General features: G+C 42.3%; 1 protein-coding gene across 1 annotated transcript in view; it reads right to left on the bottom strand.

The window, feature by feature from the left end:
- Positions 1-20,170, bottom strand: part of LOC147205267 (3',5'-cyclic-AMP phosphodiesterase 4D-like) — a 28,462-nt gene extending 8,292 nt beyond the window's left edge. The window contains exons 1-2 of the mRNA XM_086110707.1: positions 20,055-20,170; positions 6,898-7,003 (exon numbers count right to left, since the gene is read on the bottom strand). Of these exons, the coding sequence (XP_085966833.1) occupies positions 6,898-6,942 (45 nt within the window). The 5' untranslated portion in view covers positions 6,943-7,003; positions 20,055-20,170. The remainder of the gene's footprint in view (positions 1-6,897; positions 7,004-20,054) is intronic.
- Positions 20,171-22,600: the final 2,430 nt, after the last annotated feature.

Here is a 22,600-nt window from a genome sequence, read left to right as displayed (position 1 = left end):
CTTGCGGCAAATACGTTATGTCCGGTGCCACATTACAAAGCATCGACTTGTGACACTGAGACAATTCGGTTTAATCCGAGGAAAAAAAAACACCACACACACACACACACACATTTAAAGGTAACGTGTATTTTTCAGTCATCATTAGCGACAGTCACGTAGCCTATTTTGTAACGTGGATTTGTTTTGCTCAATTACGGTTTGTTGCTCATTTCAGTACCGATTATCCTGTCAGAAATTATCTTAAAAATCATTGCAATTTTTGTACTTAAGTTATTTTTCAGTTTGGATGGATTTGCATAGATGCTACTCATATATATTTTTTTATCTATGCTTTCAGTTACACGTGTGGGCACTTTTGCTTCCTCTGCGCGCACACACACACACACATACACACACACGGACACATGCACACACACACACACACTCGCACGGATGTGCTTGCCACTTGAGTAAAAAGAGAGGTTTCTCTGCTGCACCCTGGAATTTACAGCCATGTTTGTATTTTCTTTAACAGCGCGATCTGCTGTCTCACCTGACTGTGAATCCTGGATGGTGTAAAAATTAACTCTGCTCGTCTATCTGAGTATACAGAGGCCGCATTTTTCGCCACACATTTCTCACATGCACAGCACAGCAGCGGGGGGGAGGTGGGGGGGGGGGGCAGTGGCACTCTGTCATCAGATTCGATTTGATTACCGTATGTCGTCAAATAGTGGCCATTTTGCTAACGGAGGCTGTGTCACAATTATTCGCCGGGTGCATTATCCACAAATGAGTGCATCGCTCAAATATACGCCTCCCTTTTCCCCACTTAGAACGAATACATTACTCACGTTTCACATCAGGGGGAAAAAACAAAAAAACAAAAACGAATGAGCTCAGTTCATATACGGCATTGCTCACCCACAGCTAATAAATAGTTGACTGCAGTTAATTAAATCGTGGGGTCTCACCATATGTTGTAAACGAGTACAACGTTAAAGACGATCGTGGGCGACGATTCAACTTTCAGTAAACACTGATACCTGTATGTGATCACTTGGCAATATAATATTATTATAATATTATATAACATTTTTTGTGCCCATGTTTCTGCTTTATTTTGTTTTATTTGTAAACACCAGTATCAAGTCACTCACTATTTTCAACATTCCCAAAATGTCTCCCGTTCTCCATTTATTCATAACAATTCCAGTCTATCAGCTACAGTCAGCCAGTGAACAGCGATCTCTCTCCACACTTCTTCTCCACAGATTACCAAACATTTTTCATGAAATGGTTTCCAAGAAATATCGTGTGGTTGGTCAGAAATTTGAAGTGGAAATGTTTTGGGAATGTTCGGCTGTCAAACAATGGAAAATTTGGAGGATTAGCGAGCCAAATTGATGCAGTAGAACAAACAGTGTAATGAATATGGAGACAAAAAATAATTGAAAGTGTTAGCAAGAGTAGCAGTAGGGAGTGCATACAGACACAATGAGACCATGTACCAGACCACCCATATTATGAATTGTACATCCCTCCATCCATTTTCTATGGATTCTATCTTGTTTAGGGTGAAGGGTGAGCTGGAGGGGGGGTTTTTTTGGGTTGCAGGGGCAACAACTGCAGCGCATTTTCGGTGATACGGTATAAAATGTCTGAACAGAAATGAAGACCAAGAACACCCCACTTCCAATCGATTCCGTCTTTGCACCGTGAGCTTCCGATTTTATATTTGGTTTGTAATGGGAAGGAAATTCACTGTGTCAGCCATGAATCGAAAGCCGCTCAACTTTGACACCGACGGGAAGGTGCTTTTATCGCGCCATGAAATCTCCATAACGACCTTCCCGAGACGGGTTCACACATCACTCTTCATACATCAAGCCGACATTCTCGCCGTCGAGCATGCTGCCAAACACCTGCGAGATTAATCACACTTTAAATGCGCTCAACGGGCTGTGAAATGAGAACGGTGGGCGGCTGGTGATGTTTTCTTTTATACCGGGATTAAATAATAAATAAATAGCGGGACTGCTGAACTCTCGACTTCAACACAAATCCGCGGCTGGCTTCGTCAAGCGAGTATGCAGACAAACAGACATAATCAAGCATTCGGGTTGATAGATAGCTAAAAAAAAAAAAAATACATTAAATGAGTTTTGGCAAGCTTAAGGGAAGGGACAGATACAATCATCCCCTGCTGCATGACTAGTAATTTATTGTATTGTTTCAAAAATCCAAAACAAATCAATTGGCCTGCCAATAACTGATGTGGACAACATGGATAGCTCTGTTTACTTTGCCGTAAAATGTTCTGGTGCACGTCTGTATGACTGTATTCCCTGAAATAACAATAGATGTCGTCTCTCAATTAGTCATTCAATGAGTCATTAAATAAAGGCTTCCTTCATGGCAGTTAAAGACAAAGTGCTATTTCTGCTCGAGATTAGTCCTTTTCAACCCGTCAAATAATAATTACTTTAAAAAAATGCCAAGCATATAAAATGAGGCTGCAAAATGGTGAAAAATCAATCAAATGTGTCCACTCTCAAATTCCATGGGTGTGTCTGCTGAAAGTTTGAAACACTTGTAAAAAAAAAAAAAAACCACAAAACACTACACTACATCTGCATCTAAAAGAATTTACATTTCATGACATGACTATTTATGATCACGTTCCCAATTTGCTTGTGGCCCAAAAATGAATTGCCCACCCCTGCTTCAGGTGGAATCAATTTCAAGTTGAGGCATAGTCATTAGAAGCAATGTCTTTCATTGAATGACCGAGCAACCACAAAGTTGAGTGAATAATATTCTTCCAATTTTGGTTAAAAACGAGTTTATTCATTATTTGTCAGAAGAATCTCACTCAGGTTACTTTGCACCAGACGGACTTGTTCGGAAACACAAAAGTTACTTTTTGGTTCAGAATTCTTCCTCACTTAACACATTCTTGTGCCGTTTACTTCTTCATATTGATGGGTCCGAACAAACTGCACCTTCTGCAACCAAATAGTTTGCTTCGCTTCGACATCACAAGTGCACAATACACGCTTTATGGACACAATGTCAACAAAATCAATCTCCTGAATACTGTAGCCCATGGCCACTCACAAGTGCTCTTCACGCTGTTGTCAGTACGCCACGCTAGCTGCAAAGGAGCCGTAATGAATCATCCGCCTTTTCATTCCATTGTTCCATATCATGACTGTGTATTTCCTGCAGCCGTTACTCTTCCATCTCTCTTATGATGTTGTCCTGCACCGATGCTGTTCAATCTAATTCCCCAGCTCTGTTCATTTCATATCGTGTCACCCACTTTTCTTCCCATCTGCCTTGCAGCCTTTTTACCTGCTCGTTAAGTAAATTTATTATTTTTTGAATGCAGTTTCATTCGACTTAAATTAAAATCCATCCCTCCATCCATCCATTTTCCGATCCGCTTTATCCTCACAAGGGTTGTGGGGGGTGTTGGAGCCTATCCCAGCTGTCTTCGGGGAAGTAGTGTGTGTGTGTGTGTGAATATATATGTGTGGGTGGCCCAGTGGACCGGTGGGTAGCGCGTCGACCTTGCAGTGTAGAGGTGCAGGGTTCGATTCCGGCTCCGGCCTTCCTGTGTTGCAGAGTTTGCATGCTCTCCCTGGGTCTGTGTGGGTTTTCTCCGGGTACTCCGGTTTCCTCCCACATTCCCAAAACATGCATGGCAGGCTGATTGAACACTCTAAAATTGTCCCTAGGTGTGAGTATGAGCGTGCATAGTTGTTCGTCTCTGTGTGCCCTGCGATTGGCTGGCAACCGGTTCAGGGTGTCCCCCGCCTACTGCCCGAAGATAGCTGGGATAGGCTCCAGTAACCCCCCCCCTTACCCACCCGCGACCCTTGTGAGGATAAGCGTATCAGAAAATGTCTCTCTCTCTCTCTCTCTACATACATACATACCTACATACATGCACGCACAATATACAGGGTGAAATGGTGGTCAACTGCTTGGCTTCGCAGTGTGGAGGTACCGGGTTCAATTCCGGCTCCGGCCTCCCTATGTGGAGTTTGCATGCTCTCCCCATGTCTGCGTGGGTTTTCTCCGTGTACTTGGGATCCCTCCCACATTCCAAAAACATGCATGGCAGAGTTGATTGGGAACTCCAAATTCTCCCAAGGTGTGATTGTGAGTGTGAATGGTTGTTTGTCTATGTGTGCCCTGCGATTGGCTATACATACGATCAAGATGTAAGTGAGGAAGGAGACGGCCAGGTGCATTTGGCCCATATTCTCGGCGCATTTACAGTTGCATCTGTGTTGCTATGGCGATGCTGATAAGGTGACTCATGACTATTCATCAGTAGCCGCGCCTGATTGCACGGGCCACCCCCAAGAGCGTCGTGAGCAGGAACGCGTTCATCAAGTGCAGTCCTGCATCCCTGCGCTACCTCTGTCGGGCTCACGACTGGGCCCGGTGTTTGCGTCCTAATCTGTTTTTTGATGCCGTTAATGACTTCTCCTCTTGATGTCCACGTCTCTTTGATTAACGAGACCTTCCGCTTGTTTTTTGGCGGTGTGTTTTGAGTCGTTATCGTGCGGCATAGTGAAGGTGCTCCCAATGAGTTGGTTTGCATCCTGCTTCAAACTAGCAGACAAAATGTTTCCGGTGAATTCTGAGTGTCGATGAAGATAAGGAAGCCGCTTCCCAAGAGGCACTGACATCCTCCACCGTTTGATGGAGGAGCTTGTATGTTTGGGAATATGAGATATTTTTTTTCCTCAAACTTAAGGCATTCCATCATTTCGTTTTCCTCATCAATCTGTAAAACTTTGACCCAGATTTATGGAAGTTCATTTTTGTACTTTTGGGAAAATTCCAGCCTGGCCTTATTATTTCTTCAAATATTTAGTTTGCATTTGCTTGAGTAGCCTCTGTACTTTTCTGCAGTGGTCCTCATTACTAGTAGTTGAACAAGTTCAAGAACTTTATAAACATTGAAAGCACTCTTCTTCAAAAGTAGGTCATTGGGAGTCCAGTGGAGGTTCTGTATCGACCCCACTGCGTGTTTGGGGACCACCTCCAGGGTGCCTATCAATTGGACGTGCCTAGAGAATCTCAATCTTTGGAGGCGTTCTAATCAGGGGTCTGAACCGCCTCAGTTAAATCCTTTTAATGTAAAGAAGCTGTCTCTGAGGCAAATCCAAACCGCAAGGACGACTATAACTTACTTTCGATGTTTTCTTTTGGCACCAACAACTTTTCAGTGGAAGTAGTAGGTACCGTATGAAGCGAAACAACCAATGAAAACGTGATTTAGAACACCGGATCCAGAACAAATATTGCCATGAGACACCAGAACCATCCATCAAATCAGGTACATCCAATTTGCACTACTCCAGTCATTTTGTTGTGAAGATAAGAAGCAAGACATATTTAACCCTTTCATACACCCTGTAACCCGATAACATGGTAAGCTGTCCGCTGTCCCTGAAATATGAATCCATTGTCCTCATGGCACTGTAAACTTTGTGGAAATGTAACCGTAGCTCGGTACATCATCACAAAGTGAGAGGAACGTTTTTCATTGAAAATTGGTTTGTCACTGAAAGCAGATGTTTGGACTCTCCAAAATACCAAAACGTGAAAATATAACAATGGCCGTGTGAACAGATTTGTTTCCGTATGAAAACGGTGATTTTTGGTGTAGTTTGTAATGAACTATGTTGCTGTGAATCTGTTTTTCCATTGATCCTGAGCTTCTCATCAAAAGAAAAGCCAGAAGCTCGAGGGGCTAAGTGGTATACCCCCCCCCCCAGAACCCCTTCCCCGCCCTCCCTCCTTCCCCATTTTCCAAACTCGTTGGATCATCATAACCTGACTGTAATGGTCATTTTGACATTTCAATCTCGTCTTTCTGCGTGACTCATACTTTCCAAGTCATGCGACAGACACACGACAGCAATGGAAAATCCGCCATTTACATTTCACATCAAATTACCGTTTTCGCCTTTAGTGCATTTCCTGCGGAGAGAAATGCGCCATCTGTGTACCCGATGCATTTCCTCTCTCATGTCAGCCCATTTGGAAGACTTCCATCTGGGGGTCGAGAGGTATCAAGTAAAATCGAATTTCTTGTTCATGCCTGAGAAGAAAAGGCCAGTAGCATACGCGGCTTGTCAATGCAAGCTCCGGCTCGAATTAAACATCCGCTCAAAGAGGCCGGCGCTTATCAGGACTTCGAAGGAACGTCGATTAAATCGAGACAGGTGAGTGATAGATAAAGCTGACATCATCTGAGAAGGTAACGTTATGTTCCTGGCTGATTTTCTGCAGAGGGCGACATCACCACATGGATTGCTTCGTGAACAGAACCATGTCCTGTAAAATCTTGGTTAAAAAAAAAAAATCCTCTTTTTCCTCAGCAAAAACACTGGAGTTTTTATTCACTTTACCTAATCATCCCAACTAATCCAGGTTCGCGTCATTTTCGTCTTATGAACCGCTACTTTTTTTGCCTTGTGACACTGAAGGCGACATTGAAAGGGAGACTGTTCAATGCATTCTCATCGAATAATTATCTAAGTAAATTCTTTCATGTTCTAACTGTGCATAATGTAATAGTGGCTTACAATAATAAACAATTGTGGCATAAAGGATCAATACCAGTTAAAAATCATTTTTTTAAACCAATAGAAAGTGCCACCTGTCTGCAATTAAGTGAATATGCAGCCCCCCCCACTAATTGGGTAGTTTAATTTAATTAGAAGGCAACAAAAATAATTAATTTTAGTTCTGAGGGGACTGTACGTATACATAAAAATACCCGTGTACAACGGCTTTGTGAAGGACTTTTTTTTAATAAGGTTAAAAGAAAAATTTTTTTTAAAGAACAGAAGGGCATAAAAAGTGATCGAGGAGTGTTTTACTCACGCTGTCCCGCCTGGTGTCATCCACGGACAGGTCATTTTTTTGCATGGTGTGCGCAACCTCCAAATACAAAGGCAGGGCTCACTCACGCAGTTTATCAGGAAGGGAGCTGTTGAGGAAAAAGAAGAACAGCGTGTGTGTGAGTTGAGCAAGTAGCTTAACGAGATGTGCTTGATATCTGTATATTGAGCTTTTTTTGGTTGATCTCATAAGAGCACTGTGATGCTCTGATCTCCTTGACAACCTTGTAAGTGTATGTGTGTGTGTGTGTGGGGGGGGGGGGGGGGGGGGTCCACTGGCCTATTAGAATGCATTAGGCTGTAAAAAGGTAAAGGTCAGTGAATTAAAAGCCAGAGTTACACAACCCTGTTATGTTTACCTGGCCTAATAACCCCCAGTATACACCTGCCTCCTCCCTCCCTTTTTATTGTCCTTTTTTCAGACAGGACTCGAACTGAATGTTCTGCACCGAATGGAAAATGTCATTTGCAGTGAACGCAAGAAAGCATCCCAAGTACTAAAGGCTGCAAAGATAAATCAAATGGGACCGTGATTTGACTGAAGTGTTCCCACACAGTCTACTTGCGTCTCAGCATTCTGATCACAACTCCTCTTGTTGATATCAACAAGTCAGCGGGCAACTTGGTGCTCGTTCCGTCAAGTTGGATAAATATGTTCCCAAATAATACCTTACCCAACAGCGAGTAAACAATCGCAGCCTCCACCTCGTTTGCCGTTGCATGCAACATGAGCCATGATGCCAGGGAACTCCCTCTTGACCCTGTCAGTTACACTGTGGCCGTGCGACCAACGAGCAAGAGCCTCTCCAGTAAATAGATGCGGACTGACAGCCCGGCAGGGTAATTACTGCAGACTTGAGATAGGATGTAACCAAAGAGGAAGAGATAGGCATCTCACAGGCTATGTATGGTTAAGCGGTGCATATGTACTCTCTAGGATTCATCGTTGCAACAGATATATTGCTACGATGCCGCCTACACACACACACACACACACACACACACACACACACACAATTAAATATATATATATATATAAATTTCATTCACAGACAATATTAGAAGAGAAATGTCACTCTCAAACAAAGAAACAGACGCAAATATCGTAAATTTATGAGAATAATGTTGTATTCTGAAAAAATAAGTTTGGGGTTTTTTGTAAAAAAAAAATGTATAAATGATAATATTAGAACATTACACGACTAGTCATTTTTGGGGAGGAAAAAATAGAACTACTCCAACAATAATGATGCTCTGAGAGTAATGTTATTTTATATGGAAAAAATAATAATTTTTTAGGAAGGAGTCATACTGAGGAAACAAAAAGTTGGAATCATCCCAAAATAAGAGGAAAAGTGTCATGTCAATAAACAAAAATCTAAATATTACACGGGAAAAAAGTCTGACTATTAGATGAATATAGTTGCATTCTTGGAGAAAAAAAAAGCGGCAACATCAGAAAATGAAGTCAGACCAAGATCTATTTGAATATTTTACCCCTCAGGGATAGAAAAATAAAGTCCCCTCAGTATTGCTCAACAAGCCATTTCCTTTGAGTTTGTCAAGACTTTGGTTCGGAAATGGGAGCTAATTCCGACATTTCGGTCTACACCGCTCTTCTTTGGAGCCTTTAGCGCAGTGTGTCAATGCCGAGAGAGCCTAATGAACACGCGCTCCTGAAAGCGCTGACATTTTGCATCTGCCGGGAACTCCGGCAGACCGGGCTTGCATAATGAGTCACGCACAAAAATAACTTTGCAGCTCAGCTATTCCTCTCTCTCAATTCAAGGCGTGCTCCAAACCTTTCAAAAGTGACACGGCAAATTCATGTTTTGAAAAAAAAAAAGCCCGGGATTCTTCACCTTGGTTAATAAAGCGGCATCGTGACACACTTTGGTATAAAAAGTATTTCAATTAGCGCAGTGCCATCATGGAACTCTCGGCTCCATGTTGTTTTATCTGAGAGGAGAATGACGCACTATCATGACATCATCATACACAGTGTTCATATTTCTTTGTACCATAAACTGTTTCCAATATTCTCCTGCTCACAGTAAGTATTTTTTTGTGTAAATTTTTTTTTGTCTTTACTTCATGGCTATTTTCGTCATGGTACCGCCCATCACTTTCTACTGAGTGGTTGTCTCTAAATGCACCCGCCTTGTACCTTTTTAATATCCCCTTGCGTGCATCACCAAGGTTTTGTTTTCACGATTCTCGCGCTCCTTCATTTTACATATTTCATGTACAATGGGCCTCCGAGTTATTTGGTTTTCCGACAGCAAGTTGGCAGGCTTGATTTCAGGAGCGTGAGGGCTCCTGCGGCAATTGTTCCGACGTACAACGGGCGCAGCACCATCAGCTGGAGACAGTTGGCCACAGTAAAGGTCAGTTTCATTTGACAAGAGACTAAAGTGGTCTATCCAGCAAAGTGAAGAATGTGGAAAGCTAAAAGAAAGGATTTTTTGTCACTTTGGCAATGACGAAATCTGCTTGACCAATCAGTGACCAACAGTGGTTTATGTCACCTTTAGTGGCTTTGACCTAGCGTGCTTGGAACTAGAGCTGATTTAAAATAGTTCCAGCTCAAGTGTTAATAGGAAGTCCAGTCATGCCAAACTGAGTAGGTACAGCAGTGGAAACTGCGCCAAAGTGCAGCCCCATTTGCTGGAGACGGTCAGCCACCGGAAAGAGATCAAGAGAGGAAAAGAAGGGTTGCTGCAGCAAAGCGGAGACTGTGGACTTTACTGTAGTACACCAGCGCCCAGAATTGTGTTAGCGTGTTCATTTTTTAATTGAAGTTGGGGACATTGAACTGAGTCAGTACTGGGTTGGTAACTTCACTTGGCCCCCACACTTCACTTGTATGACTTTTGATACGTACATTTCCAGGAGATTTTAGTTGAACTCCAAAAAAAAACATTTTCACAAGCGCAAATCTTAGTGAGTTGAATTGCCCAACTTCTAATTTTGCCGAGGTTTGTTTTTGTTTGTTTGTTTGTTTTCAGTGTCATGAGGACAACCTCCGTCGTAAATAGGACGATGGTTGGGATAAACTCGAAGATCTTATTATTCTTGCCTCCGTGAATGCAGTTTCGCTCCACCGATTTGTCCTCTGTTTAACTTTCTGCCCATCGGTAAGAGTGCAGCGACACTTCATCACATTAAGCAGGGCAGAAAAACAATCCTGGCTACAAGGGCCCATCCGGCCATGGAAGGTCACGGCTGTCTAACGGGCCTTCTGAATTTCAGTTTGCCATGTGAAACGTGGGTTTTTTTTCTTTTCTTTTCCTTGTCATGGCTGCTTATTGAGTAATCCCTCAAAAGTAACTCAGTCTTTCATTGTGGCTGTAGCCTACCAATGAGTGGAGATGAGCTTGTTGAAGCTTTTATTCCCTTTGAAGGCAAAGCGGCGCACTCGCCATATTAATCAAGATGTTTATTTATTCCCCCCCCCCCACCCCCATTTGTAAAAAAGCCCATGGGCGCTTGTGCATTACCGTCAAACAGTGAAGCTTAGATTCTTATTGACTAGAATGGAGCACCTGTCAAAAAGAGCTTTTGCAAAAGATTGCATCAGCACAAGCGCCGAGGGACGACGGTGAAGTTCTGCCAATCATATTATCAATCTTACTCACTTCTTTGATGGCTGACATTTATCATTTCGTGTTGGATTCCATGGCGAGCAAAGAATACGCAATGGAAGAAAGCACAACGCTGCCATCGGTACTCTATATAATACAATTTTGTTGACAATCATTGCAAAAGAAGAATGAAATGTTCACTGGAAAGCGCTTTATGTGGTGCCTTGATAGCCATCTTGGTAACCTCCGACCCTTATGATGCTACTTTTTCAAAACAAAGTGGTTAATTCTTGCAAAGCCAACACGAGTGGAATCGTTCTCACATTGTTTTGTGTGTCGCAAAAACAAAGCCCAATTGAAGTCATTCTCGCTAACGACGGCCAAGACAAGTGATTGATCGGCATATTGGAAAGTTTGGGCCTGACGTATGTGCTTCCAAGCCACAAAAATGTTACAGTCACCTGCCTCAGCTGTATCATGTTACATTATAAAAGAAAGCTGGAGGGAGCATGAGAAAACACAAAATGAATGTCTTAAATGTTCATTTATAGGATCACGTTTACATATTGTACATGTTTTGACAATAGGGATGGGTTTTTTTCCTCCAAGAGGAGGCACTTCAATTCTCAGATCCACATACTATTATTTCTGAGTAAATGAATGCAAGTTAAGGCATGGGAATGAAAACATCAGGAGAAACATGCAGAGCAAATCCTGGGGTGACAAAAAGTTATTATAATAATATAATAATACATTTTATTTATAAGCGCCTTTCAAGACACCCAAGGACACTTTACAATAACAAAAAACACAAAACAATACGGGTTGAGCAGCGGCAGCCAAAACGCGCCAGCGTTCACTCAACCCGGAAGTCAGAAAGGGTTGAGTGTTATTATCAGGTCATATTGCCCAGCCATTATAGCATTGTGTTATGAAGAGTGGTTAACTTCTTTTTACAGTTGCATGACAATTAAGACCGAGTCATCACACAAAAGTGTCCTACACGATTTGCCAGTTTTGCAATTACTATTAACAACAGCTTTTTTTAACACCTTCATTACTGTTAAGTCTGTTATTACGTTGATTACAGCATCCCTGTATGGCAAATAACGCCATTGTGATTGTAACAACTTGACTCCAGAATGTATTGAATATTTCCGGTGGGATAAATGAATTCCTAATTCAAACAAAATGGAGATCGCCTACATTTCAAGAACAGATTGATTTCAACCTTAGTGGCATCACTGTATGTCCACCATGTCAAATTGACAATGATACTTCAATATCTGGCTAGTATTCCCCCTAAACGAATGTCCTGGTTCGGAAGAAAAAAAGATAAAATAAAGAAAATCATCCCCTAGCAGCATCCAATGCTGTGTTGGCTCCTCCAAGTGGTCACGCATCCAATTTCAACACCACTTATCCTCAACAAAGCATTGCTGGAGCCTATCGCAACTGGCTTCAGCCAGAAGACAGACTACACCCTAGACGGGTCGCTAGCCAGTCACAGGGCATATATAGAGACAAACGACCATTCACACCCACATCATCATTGAGTGGGAACTGATCCCACGCTGCCTGCACACAAGTCCGGCGATCGGACCACCACACCTTCAGCGACTACGCTCATGTATCATGCTGGTCCAAATAATAATAATTTAAAAAAAAGAAAAGACAAAAAGATGAGTTAAAAGCTCATGGGGATGAGATTTTATTGCAGGGAGACGTAGGAGAGGATGACATCTTTGGCGGCTGAGTTGGGTTAGCACGACCTTGTCCTATCCTTTCCACTGCCTCTCCCCACATAAATCAGCTGCAATCAAGCATTGATGGACCGTCAGCTCATGTAATGCAATCTCACACACACCCACACCATTGGAAAGACATAAATGTCACTTGGTGCAGGTGGGATTAGTACAGTGTGATATCGAACAGATCAGCCTGGATTTCCATTGCCGTTTATCTGCTGACATGCGACCAGGCCTTTGTTGCACCTCAAAACAATTTCACAGCACCTAAGCAGAAGGATGAAATATATTTACTCGAAATGTAAATCAGCTCCCAAAAAGCCTCCTGAGAGAGGTTTACGTCTTGTCTCCCAGCGTCAAGTATGACTCACGCAATTCAAATGATTGTTTGGTTTTTGTGCTATCACATGGGGGAGTCAAGTGGAAACTGTTTGAAATTCAAGTTAAGGCATTGATAATGAAAGTGAAATGACTCCAAGAACAGACTTACACAATTTATAGGACTGCTCAACACTTGAGAGTGTGAAACTATTTTTTGGAATTTGAGATCAAGCACTGAGAGGAAAACCCGATATTGAAAGACTCGATGTGAGATTCGAACCCAGTTTGACACTTACTTCTGGAATAACAAATTTACTCAAAGTACCTTAAATAAAGTCTTCAGTCTTTTTTCTCCCCATCTATTAACAGCGAAGCATCCATTTTTGCATGGAATTGAACAATTTACATACGTCCAGTTGAGCAGGAAGTGACGCGCGGGTGCATTATGGGAAATGTAGGACATTCGTGCTCCGTGTGTGAAACCTGACTTTGTGCCAACATTCAGTTGAAGTGGACTCAGATGGTGGTCAAGTTACTGAATCAAATGGTAATCCCGCCACAGCTACTGCTGGTTGTGACGAATATAACACTGCACTATTTCTAATTCCGGCTACAATTTGGTTCGTATTCGTTTGGAACCGTCACATAGGAGTAAAAGCATTCTTTCGACCGCGAGTGGCCATTTATTTCTGCCTAAACTTGTAATACGATAGCGGACCTGCAGATGTCAGCAGAGAGCTGTGAAGATTTCTGTCCACACATTCCAGAAACAAACTGTACATTTCTACAACGCAAAATGCTTCTTTCCATCATAAATGCTGATTTTGCTCCCATGGGATCCTGAGGATGAGTCATTCCTCCATATACAGCTCACTGTACTGTAAATTAATGCAATTTTAAGTGAGTCCGACAAATGAATGCCAATGTCTTGAGGCGCAGGTCATTTGTGCATTTTCAATTTATTCATTTGCCACTTTTGATTGGAATTGTAACCATGAGATTGCAAGTGAATAACGCCCTCAGCAGCTGTAGAGTGTAGGAAAATCCCGCCCTTACAAAGATAAAAATGCTAGGTTTTGATTTATGCTGTCAGAGCTATTCGTTTAACAATGTTTATTGCGGTTGTTGGGTGTGGCATAAGAGCGCTCTTCATCCCTCTGAGAAAATTTCATTTTTAATATTTTGTGCATGTAATGCACTCAAGATAGGTAAACTATATGTGTTTTCTAAAAACGAAATCAGATCACAAGAAGGAAAATGTAGGTCAACCCACATGGAATTAGAATAAGGATCACAATGATTTACATGTCAATTTATTCATTTGTACGTGTTTACTAATTGATTTGTAACCGTATTTATTTATTTATTCATCTGGGGGTTGTTCTAATTTTTCTGTTTAGTTATGTTTGTTTATTTGTGTTTATTTACTTTGCCATGCACTCTATTATGGACCTTCACATCACACTGGATTGTTCCATGTCAAGTTGTGCGTTGGGTTCAATTAAGCAGATTTTGACTTGAATGAAACTTGATGTACTTGTTGATAGTGATCACAAAACACTAAATCTCACATTTTAGATCAATCGGAGTAGGAGTTCGGGAAAAACAGCCTGGCAAATTTTGACTTTTTTTTTGTTTTTGCAGGAATAAGGAGTCAAGGTATCCATCCCCTTTCAATGTATTTTACTAACTTGATCTTTTTACCTATAATTTTACCTTGAAATTTACCTTGTGTATCATGTGATAAGTTTTTTTTTTTTACTGAAATGTAATCTCTCATGTTCTGCAAAACAAAGAACCTTGAATACTGAAAATTGAATGTCATTGAACGTTCATTGAAAGTTGAATATCATTGAATACTCATTGTACTGTATATTTAGTAAAAGGCTGAGGGTATGAATATCCTTACTCCTTATGAGTGCTAAAAACAAAAAACATATTGGAAAAAATAAAAATGTCAACATTTGGAAGGCTGTACCTCCCAAACCCCTGCTTGGACTGACCAAAAATATGAAATTTAGGCTTGTGCCATCAATATCAACGGGTACACAAACTTTCATCCAAATCAAACTCTGGTTAAAAATGTTCTGATTTTTTAATGTGATTTGATTTATTTGTTTTTCTGTCTTCCTTATATATTTGTTGAATTGTTATATATTTATTTTAAATGTATCAGATTTTATTTTTCTTTAATTTAGTCCCACATGTAGCTTTTTCATTTGAATGGAGTCGGGATCCTTGGGAATTTCATTAGCAAAGGCCATCGAGGAGAGTGACATTGCACTATCCCAGTCCCAAAAAAAACAGCAAAAATGTCAACAGTTGTAATGGAAAAAATCTTCCAGGGTTCCGGAACAAAAAACAAAAGTTGTTCAGCAAGCTTCCGGATGTAGCACATCGCATCAATCTCATGAGATATCATAAATCCAAGCCAACCCTCTCTCCGCCCCGCCCCTTCCATTCCCAAATCCCCGCAGCGACTGTGGTCACAGTGTTTTTAACCTTTTACGGGGTACTTTTTTATTTTTTTTTTTAAAGCAGGCAAACAAACACAATGGCAGGACGTCCAGGCGGACAAGGAGAAAGGAAAACACAAGATGAACCCTGGGACACAGCTGCTTCTCTCTTCTTCTCTGCTTCCTCCACTCACTCGTGTCCCTCCGAGGTCCTTCCTGATGTACCGCGTCACATCGTGTCATTATACACATTGCGCGCACTCCCTCACACACACACACACACACACACACACACACACACACAGGCCCTCTAGCATCATCAGCTTGCAAGTTTACACGACGTCAAACCAAGTCGTCAGCCGACAACCTGGGGACCTTGAGGCACATGCCACATTCGTAACCACTCATCCGTGGCTTAAAAAGTAGAATTCTAAAGTTTCAACTGCTGTTAGCCATTGATGACCTTACGGCACTTCAGCTGAGTGCGAATCAAAAGGATTCGTGTCCGTTTTAGCTTTTTGGCTACACTCGTTCCATCTATCCGACTATTTCCTACAGTGTAGTGCAGGTCCTCATCTATGAGCTGGAGCATATCGCAACTGACTGTGTGCGAGAGGCAGCGTGGTGTGAATTACCTTAAAAACCAAAAAGTACAAATTAAGCTCTCGAGCAGTCATAATCTCCATAAAGACGAAAACGAGCAGTAGAGAATTATCCACTGTCACTCACACTTATCCTCATTGGGTCGAGGGTGAGCCAGAGCCAATCCAAGCTGACTTTTGGACTGCTTGCCAGTCAATCACTGGGCAGTGGGCACATGTAGACAAATAATCATTCACGCTCACATGGATAAAGTTTCCAATGAGCCGAACTTCCATGTTTTTGGAATGTGGGAGGAAATATCCGGAGACAACACAAAACTTGCAAAATCCACACAGGAAGCCAGAGTCTGTGCCAAGATCTGAATCTAAGACCTCTCGACTGTGAGGCAGATGTTCAAACCACTAACCTGCCTTGCTCATCCCAAAATGAAAAGATTTGCATCGACAAGGTACAGAATGTTAACGGAATAAAAATAGGCATCAAGGGCTTTATTTTCAGAGACACGGGCACGTGATTTTGACGTAATGATTTCATTCTTGTGCCAGGGGAAGTCTATTTTATTGTATCTATGCCATGCTGGGAATTCCGGAGAACTTTGTGTGTTGTCTATTCCATGAAATGCTCCACACCGCGCACCCTTGGGAAAAACTTCAGTATTGTGTTTGACCTGCGATATTCCCTCTAAATTTAGCAACAGTATCGGCGACAGAAGAAGACCACCTGTGCTTAAGCTACGAAATCAAGTGATGACCCGTGTAGGTACACTGCTGCCTTTTAAGGAAGTACAAAGAGCGAACGCTGCATTATAGGTTCAAAAGTCACGCATTCATCACTGGGCTCATGACGGTATCCGCCCACATCTGCATGCCGGGAGCATCCTGAACATGATACTTTGAGGAGATATGTTGAAAGAAAACTATAAATAAAACAAAGGTCTAAACAAACACGGCCTGATTATTACAGTAATAGTAAGCGCCTTATATAATATTCCATTAAGTCTCCATTATAAAATGGCAAGAGTGGCTCAAGGAAAAATGTGACATTTAACTTTGTTGGCACCAAGAACCAACGAACCCCTTCTCCCATCCCTCCTCCTTTTCTGTAATGTCGCTCTTGAACTTTAACCTCGCCGAGCGCCACAGAGTGCATCTCTCAGCGTGGCTTTTCAAAAGGCGCTCCTCTCAGAAGGGAGAACCATCTGGAATACGCTAAAGTCAGATAAACATTTACACATATCCACGTGTTCCCGGATCAAAGTGGTTGAAGTGAGTGGGGGACGAGCAGACATGTCATACGCGGCTGCTTTTCATCTCCGCACATTGCTCGGAAAGTGTGGCAGCTGTTGCTTTGGAAGATGCTCGCGCTCCCTTTACGCTGCAGTTGGACTGAAATAAGCGGGGCCCGTTACGTTTTCCCCACTCAATCCGAAAGCGGAAAACTCATTCATGAACTTGACTCGTGTCGTCATCACAACACTTAACCTAAGGCGGTGCGCGCACATCTCAATGAACTCCAGCATTCCCATCAGTCAGCAGACGCGTGATTATTGGTCGTCTCTGAAAGGTTTTCTTGAGAGGTGTTCCTCCCCGGTCAGCTTGGAAAAAAGGTCTGAGCCGACAAAATGATAAACCCGATTGAGAGACTGTATATACACCATAGACCACAGGTGTCAAACTCAAAGCCCAGGGGCCAGATCAGGCCCACGACGTCATTTTATGTAGCCCGCAAAAGCAGATCAAACATGTCAACTTCCATGATGCTTTCTAAAATGTCTACCAAAAATTTTAATTCTCATATGTAATAAATAAGAGATATCCTAAGCAGTTTCTTGTTACCAAACCCCTCATGAAAGTTGAATCAACAGATATTCTCGACTTCTTTATATGGTTTCAGTCATAATGGCCCTCCAAGGGAAACGGTATGTTTGACACCCCTACTATAGACCATATACCCATAAAACCTTTTTCAGCCATCCAAGGATGCAGACAATTCACGTAGCACCGCCTCCTGCTGTTGACTGAAATTGATGCCAACGTTTCCCGGGAGCTTGCATTCCTATCAATGCCAGCTCCAGGGCATGAGTTTGTATGAGTATAATCTGGTTTAGTGCCGTCTGCCTATATACCACAGACTTGAACAGATTCTGCAAAATAGCTCTCAGTGGAAGTTCCACAATAAACCATTTTTCATTTTTACCCAGCAGTGGTCCATGCATCCATCCATCCATTTTCCAATTCACTTCATCCTCACAAGGGTCATGGGGGATGCTGGAGCCTATCCCAGTCGTCTTTGGGCAGTAGGCGGGGGACACCCTCAACCGGTTGCCAGCCAATTGCACCGCACACAGAGACGAACAACCATCCGCGCTCACACTCACACCGAGGGATAATTTAGAGTGTTCAATCAGCCTGGCATGCATGTTTTTTGGAATGTGGGAGGAAACCGAAATACCCGGAGAAAACCCACGCAGGCCCAAGGAGAACATGCAAAATCCACACAGGGAGGCCAGAGCCAGAATCGAACCCTGCACCTATGCACCGTGAGGTCAACACGCTAACCACCGAGGCCGCCCCCCAGCAATGGTGATCTATAAATATCCACAACTACTTGCACTGTTACACAGTGACTCAACATCGTGCAATCAGATAATTTGATGAAGTCTTCAGCTGGTGGTCTGGTGTGACGTAAAAACAATAATAATCAGAATTACATATAATCACACGACAAATCAGGAGGTGGCGCGGTGGGCCAGTGGTTAGCAGGAGGTGCAGGTTGGCTGGAGAAGTGTGAAACCTCACGCCTCTGTTCCGACATCCCAGCATTTATGTGTCATTGGGTTCTGTTACGACCACCCAAGATGGTACGAGACTAATTAGCAAGAGGCGGCGCTGTACCGGACTCACTGGATCCAATGAGTTCCCTGATTCCAAACTGACTCACACTGACAATGAACGCTACATCACAGCATTTTCCTGCTATGTAGCTTTGGCGAAAATGAACAATCAGTAGTAACAAATTTACTCTTCCTGCAATGCGTCCTTCCCTAAATGGCTCATATAAACAAATAACTGCTCCAATGCATCATCTCATCACACGCTGATATGATGTGAAAACAAAAAATAAAAATTGCTCAGTCCACGCAGCCGTTTATTAAGAAGCCCAATTGTGACTTGCTCTGCACAGTCGATGCTTGACTGCCAAGGGGTTTGATATGAGTCAATGACCTCTGACCCTCCTTGTGTTTCCATGTTGATTACATGGTTCTTCGTGTGACGTCATGTGACGATAATGTGCAGGTGAAACAAAGGAGTCAGTGTACTGCTGTGCATACTAGTCGTAAATGCGAGTATGAATAGGTGTTTGTCTATCTGTGCGTTGCAATTGGCTGGCGACCAGTGCAGGACATAACTTGCTTCTTTTCCAAACTCAGCTGACAGAAGCTCCAGCTCACCCACAATCCCAATGAGCACAAGCGGTAAAGAAAGTTCAAAGATGCACAAATTGTGGACATTGAGCTGTCATAAGAGCAGTGTTGTCACAGTTACCTTGAAAAAGTAATTTTGTTACTTACTGATTTCTTGATTTTTAAAAGTAAATAAATTAGATTACAAGTTATTTGAAGAGTTACATCTCGCAAAAACTGACGACGCTACTTAGCATAAAAATGCCTGATTTTGGAAGTGCATTTTGTTTTTAAATATATATATAAATAAATAATAATGAGATAAAAACCTATTTGACTTACCATACATCACGCTCGCTCTGCCAGCTTGTTCGCCGCCATATGCTTGTCACTTATGCGTGCGTCTTTACAGTTTCACATCAGCGTTGCCGCTCAACTTCTACACGTGTGACAGTTGACGAATAGAAAACACACGCCGTAACTTCCACCAAGGAAATTTGTACCACTGCAAAGCTCTTCGTCTCGACCGCATTTGGCAGAGAAACAAGGGGAAAGTGTGACACATGCAAAACACACCCATGCTCTACCCATGATTACACCATGCGCACGTCGACACGCAATTACAAATGGCCAACTTTTTATGTGCCATTTCCATAACTCAGGGTTTCCCCCGAAAGTCAAAATAGCTCACTTCGTACATTAACGATGGGTTTATAGCGATACAGGACGTAGAAGGACAACAGAGTAGTTTACTTCCACCTAGTGTAGTTTGTGAGCATCTGCGGAACAGTTTGGGACGCGACCCCTGAAAGTCACACCAGAGAAGATTTCGGGGAAGGGGGGGTCTGAAGTCCTTGAGCTCTTCAGTCAAAGTGAGGCATTGCAGTTTGCAGCACTATCCTCCTGCATCCCTCACAGCGCATGAACTCCATGGATTGGAATGGAATGCTTTATCATATACAACATGAACACTGAATGTATTGCACCCATCATCAGTTATTGTTATGATCCAGAAAGAAACTTACATGTATTGATCCTTGTCTGGTGTTTCCCCCTGTCTGATCGTCCCAGTCAGCTAGAACCAAAACAAGCATGCACGCATCATCACAAGCACGCGCCCACTCCTGCTGCCTGCTCAGGCTCTCTCATGATGGAAGGAAGGAGGGAACTCTCCTCAGTGAGCTGCCAGCCGCACGGGCCAACGGACGTCACAGTGTTTCCTGCCCCACCCCCCCTCAACCAATCGCGCGGCTCTCACGGACGGGCCCCCGCCCACCTCCTCGTGCCGGAGAGTGGAACAAACTGTGTGGACCAAGCATGAGGTAACAGACCCAAAAAAACAAAAAAAGCTGATGTGATTGGAGAGAAGCAGAAGGAGAAGTAATGACTCATGTTGAACGCAAACCATTGATATCCTCACCCCGCCCCCCGACCCTGTTATTCTCAACACCTTGGTTCCATTGGAAGATGATGTATATTCATCTGTTCCCGAGTCAAACCGTCGTTATCGTAGAAGTAGGTGCAGTTAGGTGCTGTTTTCAACAAATAGTTTTGAGTCATGTTCCGTTAAAAAAATTAATTAAAAAATGCGAGTCGTCAGTTTCACAAACGGTGAAACGGTTGGAAAGCAAGCTAATTTCAACTCAACTGTATTTATAGAGCACTTTCAAACAGCCATCAATAAAAATAAATAATTCAATAAAAAAATACATCGAAATAAATAGAAAATATAAGCACTAGCAATACTAGGCTAGCATTCGTGTTGTAAAAAAGCCAACATTCACCAAAGCTAATATGTGGGTATGATGACTTATCCAGATGAAGTGCTACGATAATATTTATTAGTTTGAAGTTTTATTCTTTGGAAGGTCAAATAACAAAGGGTCACTGAGCTTACCTTTAAGGAGCAAGAATGTTGCTACTTCTTCTGAATGCTCTCAACAGCCTGAGTTCCCTTCTCTCTTTGCTTCTCTTTGTTTGTCTTCTGTCCAGTTGTTGGCGAATGAAGCATGGGCATATTCCATCATAGTTCCAGCAAAGCTCCTGAAGCCCAAGGTAACAGGTCAGCATAAGGCTGCAGGCAAGCGCATGCTACGAGTGTGCCCATAAGTGCAAGGCAAAATGATTTCACACCTGTCTCTGATTGGTTGCCTTTCCACAGGTGGTGTTTTTGTTTGTTAGGTTTTTTTTCCCAAATAAAATTAAAGTCATAAGATAGAGCCAGGGAGGGAGGTGTTTTTTCCGTAAATCATTTTACTAATGTATTACTGTCTGGTCATACTGACAGATTTTACAAATATGGCAGAAAGTGTTTTTTTTTTCTTCTTAAATTGCAAACTCCCCTTTAAGTGTGCTGTATTTTGACAGAAGACCTGTCAGGACATCAGGGACTTTTAATTGTGGAAATGTCTCATTCACTGGCAAGATGGACAGTCTTTCATTTTGATTGTCAACTTGACTTGCCATATTGTACCGAGATAGGGATAAGTTTACTGTATTTTCACTGCTAGGCGACCTCTAGGTTGAAATAATCTGCATTACTTCTCCTGTGGCTGTCATGGCGTTGTTCGTCGTTGTCATCACTGGTACCGTTCTGTGGCAGAATTACAAAAATAAACACAGAACCATTTAAAATATGAGGAGAGCAGGGGTGGGCAAAATGTAGCCCATGGTCTCAGAACATATGAGCCAGCACGTCTTGAAATGATAAAACAAGACAAAAACTCAGAGGAAGAGTTTTAAGAAGTCCCCCCAAAAAAAACATTTAATGCACAAATGCTAGCTTTATTTGTTGAGGATTAAAGGGGCCTGAGAAGAAAAAGGTTTAGCATTGGATGCCTGACGTTTGGGATGCTATTTCCTGCTAAGAACAAATCCAGCTGCTAAGAAATTGGGTGGAAAACGCAATTTTCCAGATCCTGTTTAAAATTCCCCGAAATTGTCTTCCACTCTTGGCCACCGTGTGGAGGAACAGCGTCCTGATAGAAGCAATTCTGCTTTTATGTGGAACACATGAGACAGGCAACAAAACCTTTGCATGTGAAAAACTGCCCCATATTTCTTCAGGCGTCACACAAAATGACGACGGAAAGGGTTATGAGACGCTCAGATTAATATGTAACTTCAAATGATTTGTTGATAAGATGTGTGAAATGTGTGCATGTGAAAATATTTATCAGAGTGTAAAAATAATCTCCCCTAAGCCTCAGGGATCTATAAACTTCAGAACAAAATATATATCCTAGTGCATTCTGGACTCTAAGATTACAAAAAAAAAAAAAAAAAAAAAACAGGACAAAAAAAATAAAGACACAAAATTCCTGCCTCTTTCCCATCATTTACAAGTGAACCTGTTTCCTGAGAGAGCAAGTTGTGTATTTGATATTTCCTGTGCCACATGAAGGACGAACACGGGGGGCACTCACCTATGTCAAGTGTCACGAGGCATCATATCAAATTAGCCCTTCTGCCTTTTCTTTACATGACTGGAACATGTTGAGCCCAAGGCATTTCACTCACTGTGAGCCATCAGTCAACGATGGCTCTTCTGCACTAAAGAACATACAGAGGG

The sequence above is a fragment of the Hippocampus guttulatus genome, chromosome 5 (assembly GCF_054856545.1).
Source record: "Hippocampus guttulatus isolate MCC_2025c chromosome 5, RoL_Hgut_1.0, whole genome shotgun sequence".
In the NCBI taxonomy this organism is placed as follows: domain Eukaryota; kingdom Metazoa; phylum Chordata; class Actinopteri; order Syngnathiformes; family Syngnathidae; genus Hippocampus; species Hippocampus guttulatus.
This window is presented reverse-complemented; position numbering and strand designations above follow the sequence as displayed.